The 20,371-nt window shown below is 38.4% G+C and overlaps 1 protein-coding gene across 1 annotated transcript; it reads right to left on the minus strand.

Moving 5' to 3' along the window:
• Positions 1-8,088: 8,088 nt before the first annotated feature.
• Positions 8,089-19,981, minus strand: LOC137944635 (uncharacterized). Its single transcript, XM_068790339.1, has 5 exons — positions 19,855-19,981; positions 18,223-18,386; positions 16,424-17,207; positions 8,880-9,052; positions 8,089-8,556 (listed from the first exon to the last, which is right to left on the minus strand). Exons 2-5 carry the CDS (start codon positions 18,354-18,356, stop codon positions 8,448-8,450), a joined length of 1,200 nt encoding a protein of 399 aa, XP_068646440.1. The 5' UTR covers positions 18,357-18,386; positions 19,855-19,981; the 3' UTR covers positions 8,089-8,447.
• Positions 19,982-20,371: the final 390 nt, after the last annotated feature.

The raw sequence follows: 20,371 nt of genomic DNA on the forward strand, positions 1-20,371 counted from the left end.
TACCATCTCATCAAGGTTTTCTCCATCCCATATGACACTTCATCACACCATCAACGACGCCAAACACAAAGAAAGTCCCCTTCACAAGATGGAGGTTCTATCCTACAAGAAGATATTCAACTCATTAATTATATGAGTGAACATAGAGTTCATCTCAGCTATTGATTCACTCGATTTCATTTTGAATTCATCATATTGAGCAATCAATAAGCTAATTCCAGAGTCTTTAACTCTAGTGGTTCCTTCATGTGTAACCTCTAATTTTCCTAGATATCCTTGGTGTTTTTACATGTGGAGACCCTATTGAAATCATTTGGTCCTAAGGCACATAACAAGAAATTTATTGCCTTAGAGTTTGGCATTAGTTGCTCTTTATCTTTCCTAGTCAGCTCATCCAATTCCTTTGCAACCAGAATGCCATTTTCAAGCTTTTGAGGCTCAAAAGGACTATTCTTGGTTACATGTCGTATGTCTCAATCCATGGATTGAAGGAAGAATTCTATTCATACTTTCCAATATCCATAGTTTTTTCCATTGAACAAAGGAGGACAATTGGTGGTTTGTCCATCGGGAATGAGAGATTTATCTTGAGATGCCACTTAATATTTTTCAAAATCAGAATTTTGATTTCAATTAAGTGTTTGGTCTATTCTGATACTAATTGTTGGCCCAAGTGGCTTCTTAAGAAGGGGGTGAATTGAGTATTTCAAATTAAAATCTATGTAAGGCATGTAAATAAAATATCATGCAAGTTCACAATTTCAATGAAAATAAATATTCACACACCATAAAACAAGGATAATTTTTCTTATAGATGTTCCCCTAATGGTATTCACCACCCAATAACCCTTTCTTGGGAAATTCCAGTATTTCAAAGCTCCAATAGTTGAAATTTACATAAAAAGATTTCACCTCTCTTTAAGCCACTTGTTGCTCAATACACTCTTTTACAGTAGCAATCTCCCCAAGAGATTGGTGCTAGATTTTAACTCTAGTTGGCCCTTTTTTATCTAGATTGAATACTTTCTAGATAAACCTTTCACAAATTGAAACAAAAGAAAAGAAAACTTACACCATTTACTTGGAGATTCTTTCACTTTGAGAGATCCAAACTTCAACTTCTTTAGCAACACAATATAGAGTGAGGGAGCTTTTCTAATATGAAAAGCAAAGAAAGAAATCAAAAGAGTAAAATATTTTCAAGGTTGAGGCTCTTTTTCACTCCAGAGCTCTTTTGAGAAATTTGAAACATTGAGAGTAAATTCTCAAACGATTTGCCAATAAATGCTCATTTAATTCTCTATGTGTGGTTTGGTAGGGTATTTATAACTTTCCCAAGCCAAACTAGATATTTTTTTCCTGTTTGAAAAGAATCGGTGCATTGATTGATCGATCAATCGATCATAAATTTTTTTTATATATCAAAATGTGACTTATTGATTGACGGACTGATCAATCAATATGTTACCGTTGGTCCTCAAAAGTTAAGTTGATTGATCATTGCAATGGAATGCTCGTTCAATCAGAATTTTCTCTGGTTATGCAATGCAAGTATGATCGATCAGTTACTTCCTATGATCGATCATGCGTTATGTCGCTAACTTGAAAGATTTTGTTTGATCGATAAATCGTGTGGGATAATTGATCACTTCATGTACAATCTACTTGCTTGGACAATATTGATCGATCATTCCATGAAAATTTTGTTTGCCTAGATAGTATTGATCGATCAATCTAAATGGGATGATCTATCATGCTTTATAGCATGATATGCCTAGATAGTATTGATCGATCAATCTAAATGGGATGATCTACCATGCTTTATAGCATGATATGACCGTGCTCTTGATGATCGATCAATCAATTATGGTTGATCGATCATGTTTTATAATTTTGGCCTACACACTTTTGGTTGACCGATCATTGGTAGAGGCTGATCGATCATTCCAGCGCCAGATAAACTAAGTCGACTTTAAAATTATGAGAATGGTTTTGTCTAAGTGCTCTAACATGTTCTAAAGGATGTTTGTGAGGTTCCTAAACATGTCTACATGCAATGTATGATCTAAAGCTCCATATTCACTATTGTACTAAAAGAAAGGAGTTTAAGAATACTTTCTTACATTGTGGCTGAGTTTTGACAAATGACTTTTACATTTGAACTCCAGTCTTCTTGTTGTCTTCTTCTTGTGGGTGCTTCTTCAAGAGACGCCCTTCAATAATGCTTGAGGTCTTGATTAGTCTTGATCTTTTTGAAGCTTTAGACCTTAAGTTCCATTGACTCTTGAAGGTAAAGTATCATAAATATTTTATTTTATAAATTTTCAGATCTATCAAGTTTTGTTATCATCAAAATCAATAAGGGAGCTAACCTATGGTCAACATCCTTGACGGGCAGGATTCTATCTGATTGATCAATCATCTCAGATAATCGATCATTCCATGTAAATTTCACTTGCATGGACAATATTGATTGATCAATCCAAATGGGATGATCGATCATGCTTCATAGCATGATATGATCATATTGTGGATGATCGATCAATCGACTATGGTTGATCGATCATGTATAGTCTTGGCCTGCACACTTCTGGATGATCGATCAATGGCATAGGCTAATCAATCCTTCTAGTGCCAATTCAACTAAATTTACTTTTAAAGCATGGGAATATGTTATGATCCTGGGTTTAAGTACTTGGCTTTCCGCTACCTACCATGCCAGTCTTTTAGTTAGTATTGGCTAGGTACTTAACATTTGGTATCAGAGCTATACCGTAGTTGCAAGTTTGAATCCTGGAGGAGGCGACCTAGAGATCTGTGTAGCTTAAAAAGGCGGTCCGGGCTAGAGTGGGCCGCTGTGGACATCGACTCATAACAGTGGGAGAATTATTATGATCTTGGGTTTAAGTACTTGGCTTTTCGCTACCTACCAGGCCGGTCTTTTGGGTAGTATTGGCTAGGTACTTAACATTTTGGTATCAGAGCTATACCGCAGTAGCGAGTTCAAATCCCGAAGGGGCCATCTAGAGACCTGTGTAGCGCAAAAAAGAGGTCTGGCTAGCTAGAGTGGGCCACCATGGACGTCGACTCATAATGGTGAGAGTATTGTTATGATCTTGGGGTTAAGTACTTGGTTTTCTGCTACCTACGAGGCCGGTCTTTTGGGTAGTATTGGTTAGGTGCTTAACATTTGGTATCAAAGCTATACCACCGTTGCGAGTTCGAATCCCGGAGGGGGCAACCTAAAGGGGGCGACTTAGAGACTTGTGTAGCGCAAAAAGGTGGTCTGGGTCGCTAGAGTGGGCCGCCATGGATGTTGGCTAATAATGGTGGGAGTATTGTTATGATCTTTGACTTTTCGCTACCTACTAGGCCGGTCTTTTGGGTAGTATTGGCTAGGTGCTTAACAGAATAATTGAATCTAAGTGTTGTAACATATTCTAGAAGATGTGTATGATGTTCCTAAACATGTTTATATGCAATGTGTATCCTAAAGCTCCATGTATCGATTTTTTGATGATAGAAAATCTACCTCCGGCTATTGTACTGTTCTCTGAGGAACTCTTGTCACGCAGAAATGTAAGAAGCAAAATGTTGTAGCTAGATCCAGTGTTGAGGTTAAGTGTAGAGCAAAGGTACATACAGTTAGTGAGTTATTATGGGTTAAAACACTTCTTACTGAGTGGGGATTCAACAGAGATGGCCCTATGAAGCTCCATTGTGATAATTAAGCAGTCAACCATATTGCCTCTAATCCAATCTTCCATGAATGAACCAAACACATTGAAGTTGATTGACACTTAGATAGATAAACATTTCAAGCTACACTATATGTCTTAAACATGTCTCATCTCAAGACCAAGTTGCTAATATAATAAAAAATCTGGTTACATCAAAAGTGTTGATCACCACGTGCACCAAGATGGGGATGTATAATGTTTTTTGACCACTAGCTTGAGAGGGATTTTAGAAGACATGAATCTTCATGAGTGGCAATGATAAAAAGCTTAAATTTCTTGTCTTTATCTTCCGCCTATTAGGGTGAAGGAAATGTATGTAATAAGTTATCTTTGATCAATATATATAAGAGCAAGGGGGAGGATTAGGCATTCACTCAAGTACCCTAATCTTAACTCCTCTACACTCACGTGAACTCTCATCTCTCAAATTCTGTTCTCTCTCCACTTCTCTGCTTCTTCTCTCCTTCTCTTCTTCCTTCCTTTTCTTCTTCTCTTCTTCTTTGTTTACCTTGAAATTCATTCGCTACAGTCATAGAATCCTGAAAATTAACAAGAAGGTCCATGGGAAGTAGATCCCCAAGCAGAGTTTGGACAAGGAGCTCCAAGGAAAGGAGTGCTCAGTATATGAGGTGTCCATATAAAATTGTAGATCGAGCAATTTTCCATTGTTAAGAGGAAGAATAGTGCGAACTCTTTTGGCTTAGGTCTGTTGACCCAACTAGAAGATGTGGCATAGCTAAAATAAGGACATAAAGAAATTAGGGCAGCTCAAGTTGGAATGGAAGTGCTAATGTACACCATGCTTGCTTGCATAATTCCTACACCACCACCTCCGCAAAAGAATTAGTGTCTAGGCTCTTTACTTATTTTTTTCTAGGTTTGACATCTTGTATTTTGATTACTATTTGCACATTTTTTGTACATGATGTCTACAATGTAATCATATTTTATAATGCAATGAAAAATCTTGATTTTGATCTTTATATTTATTGTGTCTCACTAGATTTATCCTTTTGCATAATGATAATAAGGGGAGAGGCACATTCATATCTTGGGGAGAATAAAAATTGTAATTTTACAAAATGAAACCATTCATACATGCACAAATTGAGGGGAGGGGGACTTTAAGACCCATGGGTATTCCACATTTTAGGGATTTTTTTCATTTTTCACTAATTACGTTTTGTATTCACAAACTTAGTTTGACTCATTCCAAGATTTTGATGACAATAAAACTCAAGCTAAGTAAATTGATAAATTTTCAATTCATAACATTTTAGATGCATTTGTTCAAGTTACTTAATAATAAGGTCTATGAGGCAAATCTAAGACCCTTGAGCTAAAATGAAGACAAGTCACATTGAAGAAACACCTTGGTGAAAAAAAGAAAAGAAAATTGAAGACCTAAAGTTTAAGTGTCAAATAAAAAAACTCAAGAACTAGCTTTGTAAAGAGGATAGCCATCAAGATTCAAAATTTTAGGTATGAATATTTTTTGGAGCATAGGACATGAATACTTCTTTCAAAACTATAGTTTCAAATTTTATTCAAATATCTTGGAACCTTTCACTCAATTAGTTTTGGCCTTAATCATGCTTAGTGTTTAAAACAATAGACTACATAACATCATGATTGATCATACATTTAATTGCATAATCAATCATATAATAGGTAAAAAACCTTCAATAAATCTCTGTAGGCATGATTGGTCATACAGTATGCTGATAGGAAGCTTTAAAAAATATGAGTGATCAACTCTTTTGGGAATTATCGATCATGCAAACTACTACAAATAGAAGATCTAAAGCCTAATCAATCAACCTATGTAGGCATAATTGATCAACTAGAATCCTATTAGGTGAGCCGAAGGCACAAGGCTCCAACTCAATTTTTATGATCAACTGCTCTTCGAGGTGGCACACCCACTAGGGCTACTTGAGGCATTTTACCAGCTTCATTAGGGGTTAAAGTCCCATTTGTCCATATTTTGAGGAAACATATCTCTTGTTTCTTGTTCCCATTCTAGTGTATAAAGCATGGTTGATTAAGTCATGTCAACTTGATCGATCAAGCTGCTACAAAAGCACAAAAATTACTTTGATAGATGCTATGATCGTCCATAAGATCATAGGAACTTCCAAATATAGGCGTTAGAGGTCCATTAATCGATCAATGAAAAAGTATAATCAACCTTTCAAAATATTTTTGCATAAAATAGTTTAAAACAACTAGTTTCACTAAGAAACTAATAAATAAGGATCCAAACACGATCCCTTAACGTCAATTGAGCATTTATTAGAAAACCTATTCATTGAATCAACTCACCTTTCAACAAAGTCTTTTCAATTCTCTTACATTTTTTTTACCATTCTTAGTGCCACCGGAAGCTCGGAGACACTATGGGAGACTATCTCTCCAAAGAAGGTGTATGATTGGTCATGCCCAAGGGGGTTGATATATCATGCTTTCTAAACCTACATGTGAGTATACTGTATGATTGATCTACCTCCAGAGGTTGATTGATCATGCTTTATGTTCAAGGTTTGTTTCTTACTATATGATCAATTATGTAGCTAAGTGTATGATCAATCATGTTGTTTTGCAATTCACAAGCATTAAACATGATTAAGCCAAAAACTAATTGAGTGAAAGGATCCAAAACATTTGAATGAACTTTGAAAACATGGTTTTAGAAAGAGTATACATCCTATGCTCCAAAACATATTCATACCTAATATTTGAAAACCTTGATGGCTATCTTTTTTTCAAGGTGCTTCAATGTGACTTGAGTATTCATTTTGACTTGGGGTCATGTGTCAGATTTGTCAATTCTTACTAATAGACTGTAATTAAATCACTTAAAAAGACTGCATATGAAATGCTATGAATTGCAAATTTATCAGCCTACTCAACTTGAGTTTTGTTGTCTCATCAAAATCTAAAAATGAGTAAACCTAGGTCAGCAAATTCCATACCCAAATTATATATAAGAGTAATTCGATAAATTTTTACTTTGAGTGAATGTATATTTAAAATAAAACATGATTAAAGTGTCTTTTCCTAAGAATTTAAACTACATTCTTTTAAACAGTCTGTTATGTCAACAAATTCCATACCAAAATTATATAAAAGAGTAATTCGATTATTTTTTCTTGAGTGAATGTATATTTGAAATAAAACATGATATTCTTTTAAGGAGGCTGTTATATATTACTACATGATTGTTCTTAATCTTTTATGTATATGATAATATAACATTTATATTTTTTGTTTTATAATTTTTAAGTTATTTTTATTACTCTATTTATTTACTCCCTTCTTAAATAAAGGGCATATAGAACAACATATTTTATACTGATAATTTCGTATAGACATACAAATAGAATAATATGTAGAATAACTTATTTTGTTCTATTTGTATACACAAGTGCTACTTGTTTGAGGATGCTAAAGGTACATAGATGATGAAGGCATGCCCAAAGATAAGAGGATTATAAAACAATGGATGAGACAAGCAGGAGTAGGCACAAATGAACCTCAAAGACAAAGTTCTATTAGGGGAGTAGCATTGGACATCACCTATCTTGGGTTGTTTTGTCCTTTAAAAGTAAGGGATATTAATCGGATAAAACTCGTTTGAAGGACGGTTGCCTCCTCCCCTGCTTGGGTTTCTCAAATTAGATAATTTCCAAGCATATGAACGACATAGTTTTTTTTAGTAAAATAATGTCTTATTTGAAGATGATTGATAGTAGCTAACCTAGAATTTCCTAGTAGCAAGTTTATTGGGATATGAGAAATCTATAAGTAGGAAAATCTGATATCCATGGAGGGCACAAGTTCCCCAAATAATTCTGGTTTTCACCCTTTTTTCTCTTTTATAATTTCTCTCCAGTTAAAACTTACTGTTGAAACTCATAGACAAGGATAGGATAATATTTGATTGTAAGAGATTGAAAATTATGAGCTCATATATCTTAAAGTATAGAAATGATAGTTTTTAGTCATAATTGTCATAAACTTTAGAATCATGAGAGGAGAATGAATTGATAAAACCTAAAAACATATAACTGATAGGAACATTTCTGATCTGTCTTATGCTTCGAATGGAAACATCTTTTCAATTTAACAATGCAGTTTGATTTCTTGAAAATGAAGATGATACATCCACGATGTTCAGGACTCAACAGACGGGGCACTTCTCAAAGAGAACGTTATGTGCTATATGTGTCCAGATCATTCCTGGTTCCACAGCGTTTGCAGCAGGAGATTGCCCAAAGAGAACGTTACAGACTACAGAGTTTCAAAACTTGGTCTAAGTTGACAAACCCATATTTGTCCTACCCAGGACGAATATGATCCCCATAGTCATCAATTTCAGCTCAAGCCATCTACTTGATAACAGTGAAAATGGAGCAAGTATATACTGCACTTTTCTCTAGCTAAGGTGAAACAAAGAGGGTAATCAAGAATAATAAATTAGAGGGTGAACTGCCAGTAATATACAAAATTGAGTCGCTCATTGTTGGGTTGGGAAAGGAAGAAATAATTATAGGAAGCAAAGAAACTCAATGTGTAAACTTTCATTAGCAACTTACTCAGAGAGGTCACTGGAAAAAGCAAATTTCAATCACAAATGGTCACAATCCCTCACGGTCTGAGGAGCCCATCGTCAGTCTCACATGGATAACCAGTCATCCGGTACTTTTACTCCACCCAAAACTTAACAAAAGAAGTAATCAATGAGTTGATTACTTTCCACAAAGGATTAGCCACCTTTGCTTCGGGAAACTTGGATGATTTCTCTGAACACCCACTGCCACAAAAACATAAACATAAGGAAATAAGAAAATATGACCTTAGAAATGTTTAAAATCAATGGAGCATCAGGATGTGGTAATGTCGGATGTGGCTGATAGAGTGAGAGAGAGTGCATTGAGAATCCATAAGAAAAGAAATGGTTTCATTCCATGTAGCTAGAGGACGAGCATGAAACAAAGCCTATGAAAGAGTGGCTACATCCTAGTCTTTCAAGTAATCACTAAAGAAAGTAAATAGTATCCTGTATCAAGAACCTAGCATCCTGTTTGACTAGATGTTCAAACTCTAACATCTGGTATGTACAGTAAGACTTCTTACCTGCTTTTTTCATCCAATAGAGAGCTTTCTTCTCTTTGCCTGTAGAGAGTCTTGTTAGCTTTGACTCGAACCTGATCTCCCACTTTTGAAACTGATGAAAATGAGTCACTAGTAGTACTGGCAGTATCAACTACAGTGTTTTCTAATTGGGGTTCATTTGGAGCAGCTGTAATCTGCATGTGCAAAAACAAACTTAGAGCTGATCAGCCTTAACATAGTAGCACAGCACAGAAAAAGTTCCAAAGGAAACACACTACTTTCACTTAAAAAAAAGTACCAAAAGAGAGAAGACCATTAAATTTATGTATGCAAATGAAATTATGGATGTCTCGTTTTGGGAAGAAACAATAAACCAAACAGAGAAACTTTAACATTAAAAAAAAGGAAAAAATAGTAAAGACCCATATCCATCTTATTTTTTTGAGTAAAGATGAGTAAGATTTTATTGAATTTTTTTTTTTTTTTTTTTTTTGGGCTTACCTAGGATAATAGAACATTGTTGGATGGCTAAGGGAGAGGTACTTGGGTCAAGTGGGATGGCTTGGCTATTGGATGTGGACTTAGATGGATACAGTGGTTCATAAGGATAGGACAGTATAATGAACACATGGGCAAAGGTGGCTAAGAGTGAATGGAAGTAGTATCAAACTAGAATACCTGGTTTAGAGATAATTCAGTTTGGGTGGCTAAACTCATGGCCTTGCACTGACGTTGGTTAGGCTTGAGTGGCTCAGGGAGAATAGTGGAGCAATGTGGAGGACTAAAAGATGGTATGTGGAGCTCAAGGGCTGCATTGGATAGTAACCCTTGAATCAAGGGTTAGCCGCTTTAGTTGACTGATTATCGATGGTAAGCCGCGTCATAGTTTGGCAAAGCCACTATGTATTGAATTGAATAAAATGGTTCGAACACTATAATTTACAGACCGATTTGCTTGCTCCCCAAGAATCCATCAACCAATGACATTGCTAGACTAATCCTATTGTAACTCTTACAAACTGTTGCATCCTCTACTTGTACTCCTTGCAATTAACTCTTGCATGTGTTTGCCTTGCTCTCCACTCAACTTCTTGGCCCAAAGATTGTTTCTTCCTGCTCTTGGCCTCTTGAGCTCTTGCTTCTCCTGCAAGCCTCCTTGCTCGTGTGGATCCCTGGACTCTGCATACGTCGAATCTAGACTTCACCTTATAGGCATTGAACCTAGAGAGTCAGATGAATCCTCTACTCAACCTGCTATTTCTCACTCGATCTTACTCTATATGGGCTACCACAGGGGCATTTCTTCCCTAACCGTCTATCCTCCCCTAGAGGCCAGCATGGCCCAACCTGGGTTGACATCAGGGAGGTGACAAAAATCATTGAGCTTACTGGCCTAGAAAAGGATTAAGTGAAGGCTCCTTTCCATGCCACCACCAACAGAGGCTTTGTTTTTAATGTGCATTTGTCCTCTTTCCAAATAGACCATAAGATGGCCACAAAAGATAGTGAACAGAATTATTTACCTGATTTGGTGTCAAGCCATACAAATTATAGATGTTGAATGTGATGGGGGATTGAATAAAGAGATGATCGATGGATTCATTCACTTCATCCCATAGCTTGCCTGAGGAGTTTTCAACTTGGTTTCCTCCCCAACTTAGCTGGTCGATGGTGCAAATTTTTCCTTTCACGCCATAAAAAGAGTACAGTTTTGGCGAGGCAGGGATTTTCCATGAGAGGAAGCATGTTGGGTCAGTGTGAATTTTGAGGTGAAAGGGGTGTATAGAAAGATGAGACGATGGAACTACCAAAGGGATTACCTTTCCAGATGTCTAATCATCACCTTGTCCTCAGAGGTAGTAGCTCCCAAGAATGGTCAATGAGACCTCTGTAAATTCTAAGAAGCCAGTTGAAGTACCATATACTTCACAAAGTGTATCACGGACGGTGACATGGGGATTGTGAGCTAAGTGGAAGATGATTGGATGAGTCAATGAAAGAGGGGAATTACCAATCCAAGTTGCCCTCCAGAATATAAACCTCTTGTTGTCAAGAGCATGGTATCATGGTATGTGACCCGGTTTGAAACAGGAGCCTTTTAGCTTGCAATTTTCATTCCAAATGCTTCTAATGGTGGAAGGGATTTGATCTAGAGGGAGCCAAGCATCATGATTATATTGCTGTTTTATTGAGCTGACCTTTCTTCACAAAGAGTTGTCTCATGCAAAACTGCCGAAGCCATTTAGCTAAAAAGGAGTTATTCATGAGATGAGATTATGCACAAAGTGCCATACAGTTCTTCGGGAGGTAAACCTCATGTCACTTTACAAGGTGATGCTTGAAGTGGTCACACCATTACGACAAAGGAATTTATACTCCATTTGCTCGATGCTATGGATAATAGAAGCCAGGCAGCAAAAAAGAGAGGTAAAAAATTGGAAGGTCAGCAAGGGTGGGTTTAACTAGGGTTACTCTTCTGGCAAGAGTGAGGAACCTGCCTTTCCATGTGGAGAGGCACATCTCAAAGTGCTCAATGAAGGGGTTACATAAGGCAGCAGGTGGCTGGCCAAGGAAGAGGGGGAGGCCAAAGTACACGGCCAGAAGCTAGTCAAAGGTTGCAGGTCATCTCATCAAGGGTTGTAGATGGCAAATGTACTCCATAGAGGACAGATTTTGCCCAATTTACTGTCTACCAAGAGATGAACTCACAGATTGAGAGAAGAGCTTTAATATTCATCACTTGACTGAGCAACCCCTCAGAAATGCATATGGTATCACCTGCAAACTTGGGTGTTTTGGAGGATGAGTTAGGATTAGGGTGAGCCTTGAACCACAGTTTGTGGATAGCAGTGTTAAAGATGGTCTGAAGGCCTCCACGATGATGTTAAATAAGACAGAAAAGAGGATCACTTGCCTATGACAGCAAGAACAAATGGAGAAACCATTTATTGGAATGAAGGATGCAGAGGATATGCATCTTTGAATAAAATTCCTCCATTTGGTACCGAAGCCCATGAGAAGCATCATATGGTCAAGGAAATCCCAACTAACTTGATTGAAGGCCCTCTCCTTGTCACGCTTTACAATGACACCTGGCTGGCCATAGCAGTGGATGGAATACACAAAAGTATGTGCTACTAAGGTGGTGTCAGGATTTGTCAAACAAGAATGAAGGCACTTTGGATAAAGATGAAGACCAAGGGGAGCCGCCCTTTCTTGAGATGATTGCCTACAACTTAGGCAATAAGCTTATAGGGACTCGAGATTAGGCTGAGGGGGTAAAAGTCCCCAGGTTTTTCAGCTACCACTTTCTTGAATGTTGCACGGGGAACTTATAAGGGATGCCATTGGCATGAAAATGATCGGCTCCATTATAGTCCACACATTCCCCGACACCATCAAATCTAGAATCTTTCAATGGCTGATTGACAGACTCCACCTCCCCTACACTCCCAGAATCTCATACCTCAGCTCCTAAACTTGGTTTGTTCATTTCGGAACCCAGCAGAAGTCTTCTGTGGCTCTTGCTCTCACACCTCACACCCCCTCGGGCATCACTGGGACCTCGGAGTGGCTCCCCTCAGCTCCCTCCAGCCAGTATGGTCAATGGGCTACTGTTGCCGACCTTCCTGCTGAGCTCTAGCAGAACACAGTTTTCTCGAGAGTCATCTTTGAGTTTGGCTCCATCGTTGCTTTGGACCCACTCACCGAGCACTGGCACCGTCTTGGTGAGGCCCGGATTCTCATCAACCTTCTTCGTCCTTGTGAAGGACACTACTTCAAATGCATTATGGTGGATAATGCACGGTTCTGGATCCGTATCAGCATTGCAACTATGGATAATTTCAGAAATGTGGTCCCCAACACCACAGTCGAGCCTTGGGAAATCCATCAGCCAGTCAATGCTTTGGGAGTAGCATCTCCGGACTCTATCCCCCACCAGTAGAATTGATCCCCCCAGGCAACTTCAAAGCTGGCACTGGAACCACTCTCGCTATCCCCCCAGCGCTCATCACCACTTACCTGCCTCACCACCCACCCACCCACCATCCCAGTCTCCTACAAAAGTTATTCCTGACCTTACCATAACTTATCCTAAACCTCCAACTGCCATCCACCATCCCGCCTTATCCCCAGAAATAACCACATCCCCATCCTCCCCTCCCATTGAGACCCCCACGAGCCCTCCTATAAATCACCCCCAAAACCCACACACCCCTCAAGCCATCCCCAGATTATGGACTCTCCCCCTCCCTCACCTCAGAGAAATCCCCACCCCAAAAATTACCTCTCTGACACAGAGTTAGGAACCAGTGAACGAGCTCTCCGTGGTCGCACTCAAAATTTTTCTCCTCCTCCCCTTGCCACCTACCAGCGCTGAAATCGAGGCCAACCGAGACAACTTGCTGATCAAGGATTAGTTCATTTTGCACCATCGTCGGCATACCAAAACATAAATTGATCTCTCTGGTTGAGGCTGCATTCATTTATTCAACTTGACAAGTGAGAAGGGCTAAAAGAGATACAATTTTTTCCAAGATGGGTGGGTAGGTCAGTAAAAAAATCATGCGCAAAAGGTTGCTTTCTTTCATTTTCATTTTCAAAATAAGGCAAATGTAAAAGCAGGCCTCATGAAAGAAAGGCACCGTTCAAAATAAGGCAAATGTAAAATATTGCAGTTTACAGATGATACACTTTGGTTTGACGACAGTACCCTTGATCAAGTCAAAATAATCAAGGCCCTTCTTGGGCTGTTTGAGATCTCGTCTGAGCAGAAGATCAATTGACACAAAACCACCATTATGGGGTTCCACCTTACTATTGAGGCTCTCCAGTCCAATGCTGATTGCCTTTGATGTGCTACAACCACCCCCACCCCCACCACATACCTGGGCCATCCCCTCTTTGACTGCCGCCCCCAAAAAAATCTGTGGGCCCCTTTGGTTCAAAAGATGGAGCACAGACTTGCTACTCGGCGTGGAAGACTCCTTTCCAAGGTTGGCTGCCTCACCCTCTTCAATTTGTGCCTTGCCGGACTCCCCACATACTATCTCTCATTCCTCTTGTCCAATGTCCATATGCCATTACTTGGACTGCATCAACAAAAGATTCCTCTGAAGGAGAGCGAATGACGGTTTCAAGAACCATCTCGTGAATTGGAATGAGGCCTGCTGCTAGACTTAATTGGAGGAGACCGTGGTGGACAGCAACACAAACTCTCTTCCATTTGGTGATCTATTTTTCTGTTGCTACCTACCTTTGATGAGGCTATGAGGCTTTTTATAGGGAATGGTCATCTCATTCAATTTTGGTACGATCGGTGATATGGACTCCTACCCCTCTTACAAGCCTTTGCCGTAACCCTTCCATCTTTGTGGTTGAATCTCGAGGGGCCGACACTTCCTGGGATCTTCACCTCAGACTGGGTCTCAATGATGCTGAATTAATCAATGTTTGTGTCCTCTTGGAGGACCTTGGCTCTTATCTCCCTCCATGCCCAGCTCGAGGACATGTTGGTCTGGAAGCATGACAATAGTGTGAAATTCACAGTTGCCTCAGCCTACCTCCACCTTTTTGGTTGGGTGGCAGGCCTTGAGCAGCATTATGTGGCTCTTTCTTAGCAACTTTCTGCCCCTCCAAAGATCCGATTATTTATTTAGAGCACCCTACACAAAAAAATCCTAACGGTTGATAACCTTAAAAGCATGGCAATACTAGATTGACTATTAGTTGCCCCCTTTGCGGCCTCTACAAGGAGAATGTCTCTCACCTGCTCCTCCACTGCCCTTTTGACTGGAGGGTATGGACACAGCAGCTCAGCCTCATTGGTACTCAGATCTGCCTCCCCAGTGACCTCACCACCACCTGCCACCAACTCTTCAGCTACCCCCTCCCGCGGTTGGGGAAGATCCTTCTCTCTGCTTGCATAGGATATATACCCTAGGATCTCTGGAAGGAAAGAAAATTTTAATGGTTAACTTCAAGTTTGTCAGTGCCAATTAAGTTGCCACGGACATAATTGGCCAGATATTCTCTTGGGCTCTCACCAGAAGGGAATTCAGCCATCTGAGTGACCTCCTTGTCCACAATACTTGGCATCTCATTGCTCAGATGTCTGCAGCATCACCCAACCCACCTATCCAGGAGTGGGCTCCACCATTGGGCTTTCTCAACCTCAACTTTGACGGCAACTCTCTTGGTAATCCAGGTCCAACCAGCTTTGGAGGTGCCATCCGAAACTTGGATGGTATCAGGGCCTCTTTCTCTTCCTTGACCACTTCTCCAGGCCCCTCATTATTGAAGGCGACTCCAAGGTAGCCATATCATGGTGTTGTTCCTCTTTTTCTGAGCCCCCTTTGTATCACTGGAATGCTTTCTACGACATCAAGGATATTTCCTTTTTCTTTCATATATTTGGCTGATGTTCCGTGCTTGGCCAATTCCTTCGCTAACGGCTTGGCTAGGAGTGGGATCCCCCTCCAATCTCTTGTTGCTTCAAGATCTCATTCCTGATTGTCTGTAGCTTGTTCCCTTTCCTTGATAAAGTTCATCATTCTCAAAAAAAAAAAAAAAAAAAAAAAAAAAAAAAGTTTTCTTTTACTCGTCATTTTAAGTTACATCTTCCTCCCCTTATGTTCTTTTACCTCTTCTGCACTTAATGAAATCCTCTTCCTATGAGGTCTAAAATCCATCTATGCATTATCATAACAAATATGCATAAGCGAAACTCAATTTCCTCCATGGACGATAAAAGAAGGCAATAGCATATAAAGGAACCAAAAACATGCCTAAACTATCCAATGCTTCTATTGGCTGATAAGAGGAACAATTAATATCGTGCAAAATGAAAATAATATCCTTCTACCAACTTTTAGTTGTTCAAGATGATCTTCATAGTAACATTTAAAAAAAAAAGGATCTTCCAATTAAATAAGGAAGTCATGCATCAAGAGAGTGAGATAGCTATGGGACCAAATACACCTATGTTATTAAGCACGGTGCTATGACTTGCCTAGTCCACCCGCGACTCAGCTGGGTCGACTCCAATTTGGGGCTGGCCAGGCCAGGTTGAGGGGTCAGACTCTACCCTTCTACAATGGGGAGTTCCCTCCGACCTGCCTTGATTCTGCCCGAGTCTCGATCTAATTCGGGATTGATCCTGATTTCGAGTCATATCACCATGGTATGAAGAGAAATCTACAATCATTTTATTGAAGCTATGGGGTTTGGTGACAGGATTGCTAGGCTGGTCCAAATTTCGATTTTATTTGTTCTCCTTTTCAACCTCTAAGATTTTCACTTACTAAAGGCCACATATAACATGAGCATTGCTGAAGAGGCACTTTATATAGAAAAGTAACAAGGGTAAATGCCTGCCTTATCTTACTTCCTGTATGATTAGTCACAAAATGCTTCCAAATCAGTTAAACTACATATGAAAAGAAAAATAATCAAAAGATGCAAAGCCAAAGAGGCGAAAGTACCTTTTTTGTTTTGTTTTGAAAAAGAGGTAATATATTAACAAAAGAAAAATTACAAAGGAAATAAGCAAAAGTACTTCTCACCCTAGGATCAGTAGCTTGCCAGTCTTGATCACCACTCACTGAAGGACCTTTTGATTCAACAACCTGACTTGTTTCAGTGGAGTGGAAACCTAAAGTTACCGTATCTGGATCTCTCAAACTAATGGTTGCCTTTCCATTAAAAGCAGTTAAGTCTTCAATATTTGCATCAAAGGCATTTGCTTCTTTTGTTTTGGCAGCTCCAGCTAAGCCTTGTGTTTCCGTGGACTTTTCATTTGAACATTCTATCTCTTTGGCATCAGAGATTGGATCCCATACTTCAACAGTTATATTGCTGGTAAGGTCTGCAGCATCAGGAAGCGCAATTGTGCTTTCTTCAACAACTTTGTTGTTCTTGACCAAAGTGGCTAAGCCATTGACAGGTTGCCTGATCCAATGATTCACATTGGTACCCTTGACACATACTTCAGGTTCAGAAACAATATGATTATCTGAATCATTTGTATGTGCTCCCACGAACTGCTGTTCAACTATTTTATGATCCCTGCCCAAAGATATTTCACTGGCACTATCCTCCTCATCAGAAAGGAACGTAATGTCCTCTTGACTCAAGTTAATTGCAGTACCACACGTACGGGACAAAGACACAGGACTTTCAGGATCATTGCCCACATTTTCATTTTCAGATATTGGAGTAGCAGGGCCCAGCACTCTATTTTCCTGAATTATTTCTCGGACAATTTCTCTTACTGTGTAAAATGATCCACCAACTTCCTTGTGTGTGAGGTTCAGAGAGGGAAAGTTTCCGTTATTTGAAGCTTGGTGCCTGAAAGAAAGGTCATATTTTATGAGGTGCAGCATGTTAACATACCATTTAAACATAGTGTTAATTTCTGAATCTGCACCACCAAAGGCATCTTTCAAAGATAACTTCACCTTCACATCTAGAGACAGAGATTCATATGATGCGGTTACCCCAGGGTCCTATTACCAGCCTATATGCCTCACATAGAGTCTTCATCAGTAATAGTTTCAGTACAAAAGGGAGTTCATTAGCACTCATAAAATGAACAGTTAAATAGGAACTAATACAGCTAATACACTTTGACTTCCTATACATCAAATTTTAACTTCTAGACCAACTAAGGGCAAGACCCTAACTAATAGCCAAACTTACAACGGGAAATATAATAAGGAAAAAAATACAATCTGAGCTCTAAGTACTATCAACTCAGCAATTGAATATGAAGCAATTTATAGATATAAAATAGAGCAATTCGATCACTGCAATAATTTAACACTTCTATACCTCTAACACATCTTACATTCTAATTGGGGCCATAAACAAACCCTATTTCTTTTCTATAATGACCTTCCATGGTTCAATGTACAACAAATTGACACCATGAAGTAAAAAAAAAATAAAAAGAAGATGCTATGCTCAAACCCAGTAAGATAAATATATGGACCTTGATGGCCCACATAGTGTACATAGTGTGGTGTAAACAAGACATAGAATTAAGACACCAAAAAATTACATTTAGAGAACAAACATTGACAGACTTCATAACAATGAATGTTCAGAAGGTAGCATAACATGTAGGAAAGCATAAACAAGGAAGCAATATTTTTATCAAATGTTGGTCACCCAAACCATGTAAGGAAAAATCAGTGATCATACTACATCAGTAATAGTTCTTCATCTTTTGTGCAAAACAATAAGAGCAATAAAATCTTGCCACCATTTAAAAAAAAATCTTACTTCTTTGTCAAAAATCAACATATGCAATCAAGAGCAAAAAACTTGTGGAGCTTTAAGAATATAAGATAAAAAAATTTACTTCTTCACAAAAACCTCAACCATTGCTTTTCTCTCCTCTTTCGTTTTCCGACTACGAGATCTCTTGCCCCCAGAATCACTGCATCTTGCGAGGGCATAAGGTTGTGCAACCAAGCTAACTTTTAATGATTGCATGATGCTGAAATTTGTCTAACAACTTAAACCCTGCAAGCAGCAGCAGAAGAAGGATTAGTGAGAAGAATGTGGTAATATGGATAGTCCCCATTACAAGCTATTATATACTGCAAAAATGGGAATAGCATCTCAAATATCCAGCACAGTCATATGGCTTGTAAAATAATATAATATTGTGGTTTGCTGCTGCAGTCACAAGCAAAATTACATAGAACCATGAAAAGGTTGTGCACTTGACTGTCACGCTAAAACCCAACAGTTTGATAGGAATAACCACTCCTTGACATTTATTAATTGTAAATAAATAAAATATGTAAAAAAAAAAAAAAAAAAAAACTCTCCCAACACTAAGAATAGTGTTGATTAATTGACCATGTAATAGATTAATTAATTCACGCTACAACAGTCTATGAGAATCAATTGCATTCTAAGAAACACCACACTATCCATGATCATCTCATTTTCCATGTCTGAACCCTCAGCATGATAATATTTCCATGGTGCCACTAGAACTAATAGTGAAATAACCTTAGGACTCTGCAAGTAAATATGAAGAATCTCCACTTCATACCGTCAAACTAATTTCCGGTAAATTAAGACATATTTTACCCTTAATTAAATGAAAATTTTCCACATATTCGATCATTAAAACTGAAGTCACATAGTAGAAATGACAAACTGACCTACGGTGGTGAGTCAGTTCAACTTCACTATCTCTGAAGAAGAGATTAGTACACTATTCATTATGCAAAATAGGTACACTTTGTTGTAATATAAGCTTAGATTTTTATGTCAAACACAGTAAATCCCGGATTAAGCCTCATGTATTTAAGCAAAAGATTTTTTCAACTGATAAGGGGACGAAAGGTATAGAAACGTCATCAACATCATCACCATTCTTGTGCCCACTACAGGAGTTCTCCACTCTGCATATCTAAATCTAACTCCATTGTCAAATCATCCTTCACCGGGATGCGTATGTGATAGAAAGTAAACATATGTTAATCTCATCCCATACTCCCTGGTCATGTGGCCTGCTTTTCTCGTGTGAAAGGCCAAGCAAGAACATTATGTGGACTTTAAAATGCATGACAATTAAGCCAAATAAGCCTGAGATTGCTAAATGACCAAAACATAGAGTGCAGTCATAAGTGGCAAACGTTATTGAAGAGAAAGCATGATGTAGTCAAAACGGCCGTCGATCAAAACATTGAGAGTTATCAAGATAACTGTTTAAAGATATGGATGCACCGCAGACCAATTTTTTTAACACGAGTGACCAATAAAAGATGAAAAATAACAAACTTCAGTATCGACAAGTTCATCTTAAGGGAATAAAAACCAAGGTAGACAAAAGGCATGAAAATGCGACATAAAAAATGCCCCAAATGAAAACCTTTCAAATCAAAACAAAATGGCGGGAAGAAAGAAAACAAGATTTCACACTACAAGGAAAAGTAAAACCCAGAAGCTTAAAAATAAAAAACGAAGACCTCACCGTGTCTTGAAGCTAAGAGGAGCTCTTCTAACCCTCAGTATAATCGAAACCTCAGTATAATCGAAAAAACGGGAATTAGTATGCAGCAAAAAGCACAAGGTCATCACCAGGAATGCTCCCTGTCCGATCTGTGAACTGTACGCGGTCACTCTTTCGAGGTAGGTTCGATTAATATCATTTATGTTTGATTATTTGAATACTCCTACATTCAAATATTGTGTTGTGGAGGCTAAAAATGATTGATAAACTTGTCCGAAACTTATAATCAAAATACTCGATTAATTTTACTTCTTAAAGTTTCTTCCTATTCATGTATTTTTTTCCCCTTATTTTGAATTTTAAGGGGGTGTTATTCAAATAACTGTTTTACTAGAAATCTATTATTGAGATATCATATTCTAGAATAATGGTTTTTAAAATATAAAATTTCATATTCTTATATACATTTCTAAATATATATTAGTTAAAATCAAAAGAGATAAATATTTTATCATTTTACCAAATAATTTATAATTAA

This window comes from Aristolochia californica, unplaced genomic scaffold (genome assembly GCF_029961685.1).
Source record: "Aristolochia californica isolate CCGP_79_NKW_82.1479 unplaced genomic scaffold, dmAriCali1.0.hap1 SCAF_11, whole genome shotgun sequence".
Taxonomy (NCBI): domain Eukaryota; kingdom Viridiplantae; phylum Streptophyta; class Magnoliopsida; order Piperales; family Aristolochiaceae; genus Aristolochia; species Aristolochia californica.

Bases quoted from the DNA above. Each gene is read 5' to 3' on its own strand.
- LOC137944635 (XM_068790339.1), bottom strand. From the start codon at position 18,356: ATGCAATCATTAAAAGTTAGCTTGGTTGCACAACCTTATGCCCTCGCA. The intron at 17,208-18,222 runs GTAAATTTTTTT...CCTTTCTTTCAG, and splicing joins GTTGAGGTTTTTGTGAAGAA to GCACCAAGCTTCAAATAACG. The intron at 9,053-16,423 runs GTGAGAAGTACT...TTGCACATGCAG, and splicing joins GGCAAGCTACTGATCCTAGG to ATTACAGCTGCTCCAAATGA.